We start from the raw sequence: 14,589 nt of genomic DNA, 5'->3' as shown, positions 1-14,589 counted from the left end.
CTCTCTCAACACAATAGAACACACACAAAGCAATCGCCCTAAGCAAAGAGTAAAATAATACAGGGTGGGGTATCTCAGACTGACATTCCGATACAGAGAAGGCCAGCCAACTTCGATAACAGACGTCAGTTGTTGGTCCAGTCAGCTGTTCAGGTGTTAATAAAAAAAAAGGCCCGTGGACACTTCCTGGACACGTTGTTTTCACATGATTGGTCCAGATGGCGAGTGAAAGCCATGTGACCAAGAAGAGCAGTGTGCTGTCCGACAGAGATATGCTGCGCTGATCTCAAAACAACACATCTACCTAAGTATTACTGCAACTACAGTAACCTCCAGAATTCGCCAGCACTATGCAGGTATTCTGGAGAGGAGTGTCTGCATATACATTTCAGCTGCCCTGACAAGAAGGGGTTCTCCGACGAGAAAGAAGACATTCCACTTTGAAATGAGATTGGGTACAATATTTTTGATTTCCCTCAGTGCCCTTAAATTTGGACAATTTAATTGTAGACGTCACTGCGAGTAGACCTTTGTTTAAAGCACACTTTAAACCATTTGAACCAATTGAACTTCAATCTTAAAATAAACTAAACTGTAAAACTATGCCTCCCCTACATCAAAAGTGGTATGCGCTAAAAACTGATGACGTATCTCTCACGAAAGGCATTGTGGTCTTGCTCCGCCTCTACGGCTTGCAAGAGGTGTCATTCATTACAAAGTAAATCCTGCCTTTTCACCTCTGTTTAATGTGCCTCCTTTATTTCCAAAGTTATTTGTATGTTAAGTAATAGTTGTACACCCATTCACTATATTCGATAAATTACTTAAAATACTTCTTCAAGCAGACTTGAACTCGGATTGGTTACGAGATTGTTAGCCTCTTCGAAGACTGGTAAGTCCACTGAAATGACTAGATTTAACATATAAGCAAACCTATGAAAGTGGCAAACTTAACTTCTCCTTGTTGATTAACGATCGTTTTGTTATTTAGGGGTGATGGTTAATTCAAACAACGACCACGGAAGTTACCTGCTATCACCTCTTTTAAGCGTATTGTCATTCATAGTCTTCATAGCTGTCAGTCTTCCTCACTGCAAGGTGGGTGATTTCGTGTGAGTGAGTGCCTGTTTCGATAGAACTGTCAGGTCCGGACCGAAGGTCCGTCTTCATACTTGTCAGGTGGTTCGGTTACCCTGCCATAGTTTTGATGCTCGTCATATCCAGATGCTCGTCATATCCAGAACTGCATCTGTTCATAAAACAATGTGGCCACTCTTCCTTTTCTTATGTGTAGTGTGTTTACTATCAATAGCCTGTGAAGGTGTGCTTGTTTTGAAAGACAAAATTGTACTTCTCAACTTATGGGATGCAGGCTATGGGGTCTCATTTAGGAATTGCTGTGGGAATCGGATGGTTGCAGGTTCGAATCCTACATTGAAGAACGGAAGAACTGGAATAACTGGAGCAGGCAGTTTCCCATGGCCAAAGTGCCTTGAGCAAGACAACTAACCCCACATTGTTCAAGAGACTACAACCAATACTTAAATAACCAAGATGCTTTAGACCTCTGTTCCAGCCAGAGGCGCATCTTGTCACCAGGCTGGGCAGGCAGCCGCTTGGGCCCCCCCAAACCCATGGATGGGGAAAAACAGCTCACAGTTTGATGCAATACTGTAGTGGAAAATTTCTTTCAAATGTTCACTCTGACATTTCGCTCTTTCGCCTATGGTTCCAGCAAAGAGTAATGTAATATTGTATTGTATCTTTTGATCACATCCAAATATATGGTAGAATGCTCAGGTAGATGCTGGCACCAAATGCTGCTCCTGTCTTGCAGTGGTGTGTGTTATAACAACAAAGGAGGTTAAGAAAACTGAAGTTGACATCTATGTAGACATGAAAGAACAGCTTTTCATAACGTTTCATGTCACATGCAAGCATACATTAAGCATTTAGTTCAGCGGTGGGGAACCTTTTTTATTCGAGGGGCCACTTCAAATTCTTCCGAGGACCGTAAAAGTCCTCCGAGGGCCACACTATGAACACAAACCAGGATTTCCTCCTGCACATTAGGTCTATATTGAAGGCAGCCACCTTTAAAACAGACCCAACCTGCTCTAGGTCCCCTGAATATGACTCAATTGTATTGCAAATGTATTTTCTAAGATTCCTTTACAAAATGTCATATTTCATGTGAAGCTGCAAACATTCAAATTATATCGGGGGCCGGACGAAACGGCCTGAAGGGCCGCAAACGCCCCTCCAGACATAGGTTCTCCACCCCTGCTTTAGTTTGTGTGTTGTCTCTTCCCAGATTCCATGCTTACCAGCTAAACTGACCAACACAGTTGTGGACCCATAATGAAGGCTTTGATTTTGGTCGGTGGATACGGCACACGATTACGACCTCTAACCTTAAGTGTGCCCAAACCTCTGGTGGACTTCTGTAATAAGCCCATTCTACTTCATCAGGTGGAGGCACTGGTAAAGGTAAGTGTTTTTAAATACTGATGCGACATACTGTCTGTAGAACATTTGTATAATGTTTCTATATGATTCACGTGAGTGACATTGTATCTAGAGTGCGCACGCACGTAATGGAAGATATTCTATTCCATGACAGTTACACTGCCTGTCAATTAGCAACCAGTGATGGCTACAGTGATGCTGCCTGTATACAATGCTCCAGATATCAGATATAAGTAAAGTCTAATGTTTTATACGGAATCCTGAACCCGGTATTCAAGTCGTAGATGTTAGAAGCACTTGTGATTGGTCAAAACTAATTCTAACAATCCAAATTAAGAGTGACATTTACTTACGAGTCGTAAGTTACGACCAATCATTGTGTTTCTCACATCTAGAGTAACCACTTATAACAGTGAGACCAGATTAGTCTGTTACACCGCTAGTCATGATAATTTGTCAATATTCACATTTGTAGTGGCTTGGTCACTCACATAAGCCGTTTGAAAATAATGCTGAGTTGTTTTGGCAACTAAGACTTCTTCAATAGTTGTCACAGGGAAGGGGATGTTTTCAAGGAAAAGTCCACCAATCAGAATCCCCCACATTGCAGATGTGCTGCTCAATCAACAAGTGTGTCAACTGTCAATGCATAAAACATCCAGCAGGTGTCCTCCCTACTGCTCATTGCGAGCTATACACAGCCTGGCCAATCAAGAGTCAATCAATTTTTTCACATTAACTCTGAAGAAGACGTGAGAATGTCAAAACGTTAGTTTTGGCACTAGCCCAATAAAACAAGTTAATTTCCACATCTGAAGATGCTCCGGTGACTCCTGTCCAAGCCAGTATGGGACAGGCAGGTTGACAGCTCTGCAAGGCTGTTGTCACTGTACGGACTGGGAGGGAGGTGTTTTGCTGTGACCCTCTCCAAACCCAGACTTGTCTTGTCAGATTAACAGATAGAAAAAATGTGATTCATCACTCCAGAGAATGTGTGTCCATTGCCCTAGAGTGGCGGCATGCTTTACACAACTGTATCCAACACTTTGCATCGCACTTGGTGATGTATGGGTTGGATGCAGCTACTCGGCCATGGTAACCCATTCCATGAAGCTCTCTGCGTACTGTACTTGGGCTAATCTGAAGGTCACATGAAGTTTAGAACTCTGTAGCGATTGGCTGTGCAAGCCAGCGATGTCTTTGTACTATGCCCCTCAGCATCCTCTAACCCTTCTCAGTCAGGTTATGCAAATGCTTCCATTATCTTATAATAAAGCCGAGAGTTGACTGTGCAATAATTAGGTGCAAGGACATTTCATGACCGGTGGCATCCTATAACAGTTCCACGCTGGAATTCACTGAGCTCCTGAGAGCCCATTCTTTCACGAATGTTTAGTTTCACAAGCAAAATTGAACCAGGCTGTATACGGGTGGTTGACGTTTAAGGGCGTAACGCAAGGAAAAAAAAAAGTTATTCCGATTCCTGAAAAAAATGATGGAAAAAAAAATTGAAAAAAAATAAAGCTTGTAGTGGTCTGTGAAATTTCGCCTAATTTTTGCCATTTTTGGGAAAATGTACCTTGCGGTGTGACATCCTTGGTGTGACATTTCTGTGAGATACAATAAAATTATTAATATTCTGCACAAACATATCCCCCATGCTCTTTGTACTATTGTTCCTTTAACCCCCACCACACACACACACACACACACTACTACTACTATTGCACTACCCTTCTATAAGAGCATCACACCACAGGACACCATAAAATTAACCTAAGCATTGCAATGTAGACATAGTAAGAGGTTAATAGTCACCTTAAACTTCTACACCACTCTCCAATAACTAAGGTACTGAGTGCGTTACAATATGCAACCTTGCCTCCTCCACTTGTGATTGTGGCCTCGCCCCGCCTCCTTGCCCCTTCTCCGTAGAGAAAACGATAAAATTTCCCAGCTGTCAGCCTAGCCACAACAACTTTTGAGGGACTGTTTTTCATTCACCATCCCAATTGCAAATGAGAAAAAGACTTTACAATTGAGCTTTTGCAAGATATTGAAATATAATGTTGTTGTTAATGATGTCATCATGCCTCATATTATCATGATGCCTCATATTACTTCCTGGTACGAGGAAACAAGCACAAGTGGAGGAGGCAAGGTCGCATATTGTAACGCACTCAACGACTGGTTATGACTCTTCACATAAGTTACTACTACAGTCTTGTACTCCTCGCACTGAATTAGGGAAAACAGGCTTTTCTTTTTATGCCCCATATCTATGGAATGAGTTGCAGAAGATACTATGTATGGACTCTCTGCCCTCATTAGAGACTTTTAAGAGGAAAATTAATACAGTATACACAGAGGAGTGTCATTGTTTCTGACTATGCAGCACATAGGCTACTTTTAATCTCAAAATACGTTTTATGTAAACTTATTCTTTTTAATGTGTTTTTTGTACATTTATTTTCCTTTTTTGTCTTTGTGTTTGTCTGTGTCTGTAACTATATGTTTGCTGCCATTTTGACCAGGACTCCCTGGCAGAAGAGACTGTAGTCTCAATGGGACAATCCTGGCTAAATAAAGGATGAAAAAAAACAAATAAAAAAAAATAAAAAAAAAATGAGCCTGTCTTTAAGACCCTTGTAGTTGGCCTTGCAGCTGCCCGTCCACAAGCCTCACATACATGTCACCCCACAGGACACAATTTGTGTTACGAAATTGAACTTGTTAGTTAATATTACTGTATTGAGTTTTTTCACATTCATATACTTTAATATAAGGTTAATATGTATGCAATCATGTCAAATGCTTCATAAATTATTCAAAATGTTGTTGGTTAATTTATATATATATATTATATTCCAGTTTTCATTAATGTTACAGTCACTCCGCAGGACATTTGACATATAGGCCTAAACCTTTACATAAATGTTAACAGAAATGTTTCTTCTTATCTAAGACTGATATTAAACATAATGTACCACATATTCTTTCATATACATTTGCTTTAAAGAGGAAAAATAACAGTTTTGTAGGTTTTTAACCAATGTTAGGCAAAAGCAAGGCGTCGCGTCAACCACCCATACGTTACATGTTAAATTTCTCAGAAGATCACATTAACATTCAAACAAAATACAGGCAAGTTAAAAGCAAGCCATAAACTAAGTCAATGAAAAAATGGAAAGGGAAAAAAAGACAGGGAACAGGGACAGGGAACGCCTTGTTGGTGATGACCTTTGCACGGTGATGTTTTCAGGATGACTTTGGCATTGCTTTAGCGATACTTTGGCATTGAATTACGCCTGCTTTCATCAGAATTAGATCCTGACTTGTCATCTATCCAACAAAAATGGAGGGGGAAAAATCCTTGGCCCAGGCACTTCAGTTGATTTAAAAATCAAAACAATCTTTATTTAGTGGGCTTGTGCATTAAAAATCATCAACACATATCGGTCCTACAGCCTTCGTCAGGGTGTGTTGTCAACTTGTCATCTATCCAGTTCAAGCAATCTTGTGTGTGAATTCCCTGTTTCTGTTTCAGGCTGGCGTCAGTCATGTCATCCTGGCGGTGAGCTACATGTCCGAGCTGCTGGAGAGGGAGATGAGGGCACAAGAGGAGAGGGTAAGCCTTGGCACTCACAGAAAACTGGAATTAATAAACATGCCTAATTCTAACTGTATTTGGCATGGAAACTAATAAACATGCCTAATTCTAACTGTATTTGGCATGGAAACTAATAAACATGCCTAATTCTAACTGTATTTGGCATTGAAACTAATAAACATGCCTAATTCTAACTATTTGGCATTCTTTTCTGTGTTCATTTGCACCCCATCAATAAAAATAACTGTGTTGTTTGGTGGTACTACATAAACAGAATATTTTTATGGTGTGATGGTACGTGCAGTATTATCTCACTCTGTTGCTATTTTCTTGTTATTCAGCTTGGCATCAAGATTTCACTTTCACACGAGAAGGAGCCCCTGGGAACAGGTCTGTTTTGTTACAGCATTCACAAAAGTTAGGCACATTTGGAGTGATTTGGTGTTAAACGACCAATAATGTGACTGCAGAAAGATTAGGTTGAGGGAAAGGATTTCTGCAAGGGTGTTTTTTAGGGTCATCTGAAAGGGAGTAGTAAATACGAGAAACTTCACCTCATTCTGCGCTATTTGCAATGGTTTCATTGCACAAGCAGGAGCGTTCACGTAGGTGAGGTGATGACCATGGTTTTTTTGTTTTTTGTTTTTTGTTTTACCAAAGTGGCATTTTGGGTCATGTACTGATCTGCAGTACCTCTGAAACCCCCTAGGGGTCGCAACTCTCCAGTTTGAGAACCACTCTGTTAGAGGAGCCCAGTGGAGTCCAGTGAGATCAGATCTGAACCAGGACTGTGCTACATGCACCTGTGATGTATCGTCATACCGGTGTGACAGGAATGTTCGGGCAGTGAAAGTTCTATAGAATTCTGGGTGCCATACATAACTATACAATTTGGAATTTTAGAATCTTGCCTTGTTACAGAACACATTCTTTTTATAGAATGTTCAAAAACCCACACTCTGCATACTAAGGAGTGTGGTGTAATTGACCATGTCGACAGATAAGACGAGGGGGATATGTATGTCCTTTGGGAGTTCTTACAAAGGATGAAAAGGATGTTTGGAGAGATCAAAGGGCCTCTATGTCGGAGGGATTGGCGGTCTTGTGCCGTTTCCTTCCTGCAGCTCTGAGGGTAGTACACAAGGCACAGATGGTATCAGTCAGCCATGTCTGTGGCTAGCTAAAGCGTGCAGAGTTACTGGATAAAGGACTCGGGCTATCCCGACTTGAGTTTACCCGTGGAGTTAACTGGCTCTGTTTTACTGTAACACTGCCTCTGTAGCGCCATGCCATCGATGCCTGTTGAGGACATTGGGCAGAAGCGAACATTGAGGTAAAGAGAGTAGTGGACACATTTTGTATAGATTGTCCAAAGCAATTTACGGTTATTACAAGGAGTAATGTATCGGTCAATGTCTCCTAACCAAAGGTCTCCTAAAGGGGTGTTCACCTGACATCACATGGATCCCGGAAAAGTCAGAGCCTGAAGTATCTTACTCTACTAGATGATTCTTTGGGTGGATTTTCTCCATGTCCGCCATTTTGAATTTCCAGAAATAGACATTTTTAGCTGCAGAACTAACTGTACTCTTTGCTTATACTGCTAAATATTAGTTTATTGATAAGTAAATATCCATGGAAAGATCAAATTTGGAATAGGCAGCAGTACAGTTCCAATGAGCAGCATAGCTGCAATACCTACTCTGGCCACCATCCTACACACTGCACCTTTGATGAACCAATCAGATTTAATGTGGTTGTGATGTCCATGTCTGTGCCCTTACAGCTGGACCTCTTGCTTTGGCGCGAGAGCTGCTGTCAGACAACGATGAGCCTTTCTTCGTCCTCAATAGTGATGTCATCTGTGACTTCCCCTTTGAGGACATGCTCAAGTTCCACAAGCATCATGGCAAAGAGGGCACCATTGTGGTAAGAGGACTCTTATTTATGCATGTATGTTAAGTATGTATATGCACTATGTACTATACACTTTCAGTATGCAGTGCCTGGTATGTAGTATACAATATGAATAGTACATAATGCACTTTATTATGTAGATACACTACACAGACCACACTATGTAGGGACATATGTCTATGTCTGTCTGTATGTATGTATGTATGTGGGTGGTTGACGTGATGCCTTGTTTTTTCGTAACATTGGTTAAAAACCTACAAAACTGTTATTTTTTCCTTTTAAAAACAAATGTCAATGCTCAGAGGTCAGTCATGTATACAAAAGGATTAAAATGGCCACAATGCAGTGAATTTCCTGTGGTGTGACTTCATGTCCTGCGGTGTGACATGCTTATGCAATGTGTTACTCAATCCTTACTTGTTTTTCATGTATCATGCAAGGATATAAGGATTTATTTGTCATATTCACACAATTATTACAAGTGATACAGTGAAACCATAAAGTCCGCCAATAACTCACTAGAATTGTAGAACTAGAATTTTGAGACCTAAAACCTAGTTTTAAACATTTGCCATTACAAGCATTTTACAGACATTTTCTTAACCTGATATTGAGTCATAGCCAGTTACTTGGAGAGGTCAAACCTGTGTTGGAGAGAATTGTTTTTCACTTTTACTTTTACTTTTTGTATCACTGTTTCACCTAGATAACCAGCTATGCTGACCAAGTGACCCATTATCAGATCAAGAAAATCTCTCTAATATTGATTGTATCAATTAAAATTGACTCGACTGACTGGGTATTTTTACTTGTTAGCTTGTTGAAACATGTGGGGCCCTCAGTTTTGCTATGTTGATGTCACTGTTTGGCATTTTTTTTTAAATATTTTTTTAATATTAATATATTTTTTTAAGTTCTAAAAATAAAGAGAATTAATTAAATGAGAAGGTGAGTCCACACTTTTGGTCTGTACTGTATGTATGTACTATGTGGTATGCATTTTCAGTATGCACTTTGTCTTACATATTACATAGTATGGACTTAAAGCATATATAGTGCAGTGTGCTCTTTAAGCATTTACGATGTAGTATACACTTTAAATATGCACCTTGTTGTACCTGTATGCATTATGTAATATGCAGCATGTAGTAGTGAACCAACCAAACAAATCTTGAATCTCTTAACCTACTTTCTGTTGCGCAGTCCCTGTCTCTACTTGTATTTTGTGTCTGCATTTCCAAGGCGTCTGTGTGTTTATGTGTGTTAACCAGGTAACCAAGGTGGAAGAGCCATCCAAATATGGGGTTGTAGTATTCGAAGCAGAGACGGGACGCATTCATCGGTTTGTGGAAAAGCCACAGGTTTTCGTTTCCAACAAGATCAATGCTGGAATGTACATTTTCTCCCCCTCTATGCTTCAGAGAATTCAGGTACCTTTTTAGAAGAATCTGATGATGCAAACGTAGAAAGAATGAAAGGAGTACTAAATGAAGTACTATATAAGTATGTAAAAGTCTTCCAAGTTCATTTTGAAGATGAGGTTAATGGCAAGTTTGTCGTTCAAAGGATCTGCACTTGTTCTGTATATTTCCTGTGCACTTTGTATTTGCTAGTGATGTTGGCTATGATTATGTCCTCATTTGAAAGTCGCTTTGTCTATAAAGCGTCTGCCAAATGCAATGTAATGTAAAGGAGTCAACAAAGGGTTTTTTTTCCCCTGGAAAAAGACCTCTTCAAATGCATCATTAAAACCTTAATGACATTAATGACCTTGTTGAGTAGGCCTACAGTATACATAACCATCCGACCTCTAAAAGTTTGTTATCTAAAAGTTTTCTAAGATTATAACTGAAATGGTATGCTATTGAGCTACTAACCAAGTGTGCAATTTCTGTGATAATTGTGTTCTTGAACAGTTGAAACCAACCTCAATAGAAAAGGAAATCTTCCCTGTGATGGCCGAGCAGGGACAACTGTACACCATGGAACTGCAGGGTATGCTGATGTTTGCTTTTATTTTGATACATATACGTATATTTGATGGGCTTGTTGTGCCCTTTAGAGCCTTTATAGGGCAGTGAAAAAGAGACAGGAAGCAAGTGGGGAGAGAGAGATGGGGTACGGTTGGGAAATGTCTCGGGTAAGATTCCTTTTTGGCCTAAGTCACCAGTAGAAAAAAGCCTGCTCAATGCCTTACCCTTTTTGGGAAAAGGTGCCCTCAAGCTATAAAAGCTATGAAAACCTAAAAATCAAAAAGCACCCTCCTCTTGCATTAGAATACGTTCATTCAGCTCTAGCATACCCACATTTTTTATTTAAAAATCTCAAATCTCACGAGCCTATGTCGCTCCAGGTGCCTTTGTCATCCAGCATCAATGGGTTAAGTTAAGATTATGTTGTCCAAATGTCTCTGTTGTAGTTCTCTTGACCATGGCTTTTTGTCTTCTAGGGTTCTGGATGGACATTGGCCAACCCAAGGACTTCCTAACGGGCATGTGCATGTACCTGCAGTCTGTGAGGCAACAAGCCCCGGAGAGGCTACGCACTGGACCAGGATTTCATGGCAACGTTCTTGTGGTAAGATGGCCCCAATGCTCTTCATGAAATGCCTTGAAAACACAATGTGCTCTAATATTCACAAGTTCTGTTAATGTCTTTTGGAACATTTTTGGTTTTGGTTTTGGTTTATTTTCTGTCAAGTATAGTAAATAATGTGAATGGTGAGAAAAAAATCTGAACCCAATAAGTAATAGCAAAAGTGAAAGTGAAAGCCCAACTGGGAAATCACTGGGAGAGCACTGGTTAATTACTCCCCCCACCAACCGGCAACCTTTGGGCTACAATTCTGACACTCTAACCGCTGACCCATGACTGTTATATCCCAGTCTACATTCTTGGCCATTCAGCCGAGAATCAGGCCAATAGTCGTGTAGTTTGAGCCCGCCTTCAAAGTTGAGGGAATGCTGCTAATTGTAAAGGTCTATTTCCTCAATGTCATTTGCATATTGAAATCTCAAATCTTCATTTGCTGGAATGTGACTAAGGATCAAGGATCGAGGATTCTTAAATCTTGTGTGTGTGTGTGTGTGTGTATGTGTGTATGTGTTTTATTATTGCAGGATCCAACAGCAGTCATTGGGAATAACTGCAGTATTGGTCCCAATGTGACTGTGGGAGCAGGCGTGGTCCTTGAGGATGGTGTGCGTATTAAGCGCTGTACGGTGATGAAGGGGGCGCGGGTGCGCTCACACTCCTGGCTGGAGTCCTGCATCGTTGGCTGGAGTTCTTCTGTCGGCCAGTGGGTAAGTTACTATTTTTAGAATTCTTGCACACCTCCTTAGGCCAGGTGCGTTGGACTGGAACCACTGGGTCACCAACGTATGGAGACAAAAGAGCTCCCGCACACTGTTCACATTTGCTGAGTTCTACTTGCGACGTTTCGGTCTAATGACCTTCTTCAAGCAATTCCGAAGAAGGTTATTAGACTGAAACGTCATAAGTAGTGCAGGAGCTCTTTTGTGTGCAGGAGCTCTTTTGTCTCAAAGTTGGTGGGCCAATGGGTAAGTAAAGCTCCAGCTCTACTCCTGTAGGTTCAGCTTTGCTAAAGATGTTTTACCGCCAGGCTTAAAGGTGCACTGTGTAATAATTTTTAGTAGTTCATTTCCAGAATTCATGCTGCCCATTCACAAGTGTAACCTCTTTAACAAATTCCTACCACAACCATGAAATTAAAAGTACTCATTTTGACCGGAAAAATTGCACTTTTCATACATTAAAAGGGGGATCTTCCCCATGGTTCGCCATTTTTAGCTGCAAAACTTTATTTAGTAAATATTCCTGAAAAGGTCAAATTTGGCAATAGGCAGCACAGTTTTTATGGGCAGGGTAGTTGCAATACCTACTCTGGCCACATCCTACACAGTGCACCTTTGAAGGGATGGCACTGTTTTTGTCACAACAGTATCATTAGAGGTGTATTTCATTCAATGGATACATTCTATTACTTACGAACATGTGCAATGTCTGGTTTTGTTTGGTTTTATTTTCCAAGACTTTTTTTTATCTATCGTATATTTTGTGTATTGTGTGTGGGCAGCTAGACACCTCAATTTCCCCTTGAGATGAATAAAAGTTACCTCTTTATTGTTATCATCTCAGACTTTATCAGTTATCAAGCTATTGGATGTAGTGTATGGATGTAGTGTATGTTTCTTATCTTGTCAAGTGTTTTTAAGCACATTGAATGACAATTTAGTATGACAGTGAGCTGATTAATACTTTGCTTGACTGCTTCATTGATTCATTGACTTTCTATGATCTCTCGCTCTCCCATTCTCTCTCTCTGAAGCTTCATAATGTGCTCATTAAACGCTATGAAGCATTAAAACCTACTACTGCTGTATGATACTGCAAAGCATTATAGGTGTAGCCATGATTAGTTGTGTAGTTGTGATTCAAAGGCTTGTCAATCATTACACAGCTTTATAAATGCTTCATAGCCCTTTATCAGTGTGTTTATAACATGTTATGAAGAGTTAGTTTATAGACACTGTTACTGAACTCTACTATACACACAGTTTATTGTACATAGCACAGTGCCCAACACTGAATGTTATGTATCATGTTGTTTTTTTTCCTGAATTTAAACATCAGGGTGGAAATTTAAAAGTGGTTCTATACAATAAATGTTTTACCGCTAGGTTTAACTCTTCACTCGATTAAGGAATACTACGGTTTTCATCACAGCAGTATTGTTTTACATTTGTTTCAGTCAATGAACATATATACGTAGGCTGCTATTATTAATGGAAATATGCAGTGTCTGGTTTTCTTTTGTTTTCGTCCATAAAATTTACACTGGATAAAAGAGTTAATTATAAAAATGTTAATGAAATTCCATTGTTAATGGCTTATTATGTCTTAAAACTAAGGCTAAGATCAATTGTTTTGCCATTCTAAATGAGCTGTCTCTGTTTCACAGGTGCGAATGGAAAATGTTACTGTGCTGGGCGAGGATGTTATCGTGAATGATGAACTTTATCTCAATGGGGCCAACGTCCTGCCTCACAAATCCATCACGGACTCTGTTCCTGAGCCACGGATCATCATGTAGTCTTCATCCCACAGCGCCAACACAGAAACGCCTTCAAAACATGCCCTAATGTCAGAACTATATATACATATACACAGTATATATGTAAACTGGGTGAGGTACGCTACCTACCTGACAAGTAAGGTGATGGGGTTGCGGATGGGGTTGGGGATGGGTATGGGGTGATGGGGTTGGCTTGTAGGCTCCTATACTAATTGAAGGAAACCCACTTGATTTGTGGACGTGAAAGAAGCTTTGTAATGGACAATGACTTGCACTCAGCCAATGGAAAGGGTTCAGAAAAATAGCTTAGTTTCATAATATGCGTGAGATTAGCTGATGGATCGCAACACATCCAAGAAGCGGTTAGAGGCATAGCATTTAGTACATCACATTGCCTTAAGGTTGGGTTGGGGGACTGTTCTTTTTCTTATGCATATTTCTTGTCCTATGCTCTCTGTAAATCTTTGTCTTGTACACTCTACAAACCACTCAAACAAACAAAATCATGTCATACTTGGAAAAGGTTTTATATTAAAATGGCAGTCTGTTTTAGAGTTGTTTTTTGTTTTTGTTTGTCTTTTTGTTTTTGTTTTTTTACAGAATGGAGACCATACATTGTAAACATTTTCAGGAAATTAGGTGAGGCCCAGCTCAGCTGTAAGTGCCATCTGTCAACAACAAAAAAAGAAATATAATTTTCATGTTTCTTTAAAAAGAAGTGAATTGTGTCTTCCTTTCTCTAGCATAAACATCTAAAATCATCTTAACCGGTGTAACCAAATACTAGCTATTTGTTTACGGTTTAACTGTGATGTCTTCAAAAGTTTTTGTTCCGTCTGGTTCATCATTGAAGTGCTAGTGTAACAAAGGACCCCCTCCAACCCCCGCCCCCCGATTTCATATCACAGGACCCACATTCCCTCTCTGTTTTCTTCTGATATGTCTTACAGTGTATCATAAGTGTAATCAGTCATAAGCTCCTGGATATTGAGAACAGACGACCTGACATCACCAATTGGCATCTGCATCACTATGGGGTTACTGGCTCTACTGGTCTTGCTTATGTTGAATCGAAAGCCTGGCCAAAGTCATGGGCCTGCACCCTCAAGCTCTCTCTCTCTCTCTCTCTCTCTCTCTCTCTCTCTCTCTCTCTCTCTCTCTCTCTCTCTCTCTCTCTCTCTCTCCCTCCGTCTGCTGTGAGTTATGGGGAGGGAAGATTACTGGGTAAATCTCACTGTGAGTGTGGCTGGCATTAGTGTGATCACAAATAGGCTCCACTACTTCTGAATGGAGTGCATAATGCTGACAGACACATGGAGGTGGCAACAAGCACACAGTACACACACTCTGAACTAGCCAATGGTGATGTAGGCTACTGTAACTCAAGCTGAAATCATTCTCTGGAACTGTTATGTGCTTTATTTGTAAATCAAATGCTGGTGAACAACTCAAGATCAATATGCACTGAAGATGAAACAAAGCCTACTGTAGACTTTTT

The 14,589-nt window shown here is 40.3% G+C and overlaps 1 protein-coding gene across 3 annotated transcripts; it reads left to right on the top strand.

Moving 5' to 3' along the window:
- The first annotated feature begins 92 nt into the window (after nucleotides 1-92).
- On the top strand, nucleotides 93-13,643 carry gmppb (GDP-mannose pyrophosphorylase B). 3 transcript variants are annotated; one of them, XM_063215254.1, is made up of 11 exons: nucleotides 656-892; nucleotides 992-1,098; nucleotides 2,315-2,490; nucleotides 6,017-6,097; nucleotides 6,421-6,469; nucleotides 7,866-8,008; nucleotides 9,268-9,426; nucleotides 9,913-9,991; nucleotides 10,446-10,573; nucleotides 11,116-11,298; nucleotides 12,978-13,643. In XM_063215254.1, exons 3-11 carry the CDS (start codon nucleotides 2,362-2,364, stop codon nucleotides 13,107-13,109), a joined length of 1,083 nt encoding a protein of 360 aa, XP_063071324.1. In that variant the 5' UTR covers nucleotides 656-892; nucleotides 992-1,098; nucleotides 2,315-2,361; the 3' UTR covers nucleotides 13,110-13,643. The 3 variants fall into 3 exon arrangements, with proteins under 3 accessions (XP_063071326.1, XP_063071324.1, XP_063071325.1); XM_063215255.1 differs by lacking the exon at nucleotides 992-1,098 and having other exon boundaries at nucleotides 701-718; nucleotides 846-892; XM_063215256.1 differs by lacking the exons at nucleotides 656-892; nucleotides 992-1,098 and adding an exon at nucleotides 93-455.
- Nucleotides 13,644-14,589: the final 946 nt, after the last annotated feature.

Source organism: Engraulis encrasicolus, chromosome 14, assembly GCF_034702125.1.
Source record: "Engraulis encrasicolus isolate BLACKSEA-1 chromosome 14, IST_EnEncr_1.0, whole genome shotgun sequence".
NCBI lineage: Eukaryota > Metazoa > Chordata > Actinopteri > Clupeiformes > Engraulidae > Engraulis > Engraulis encrasicolus.
The sequence above is the reverse complement of the archived record's forward strand: the minus strand, read 5'-3'. Positions and strand labels throughout refer to the sequence as shown.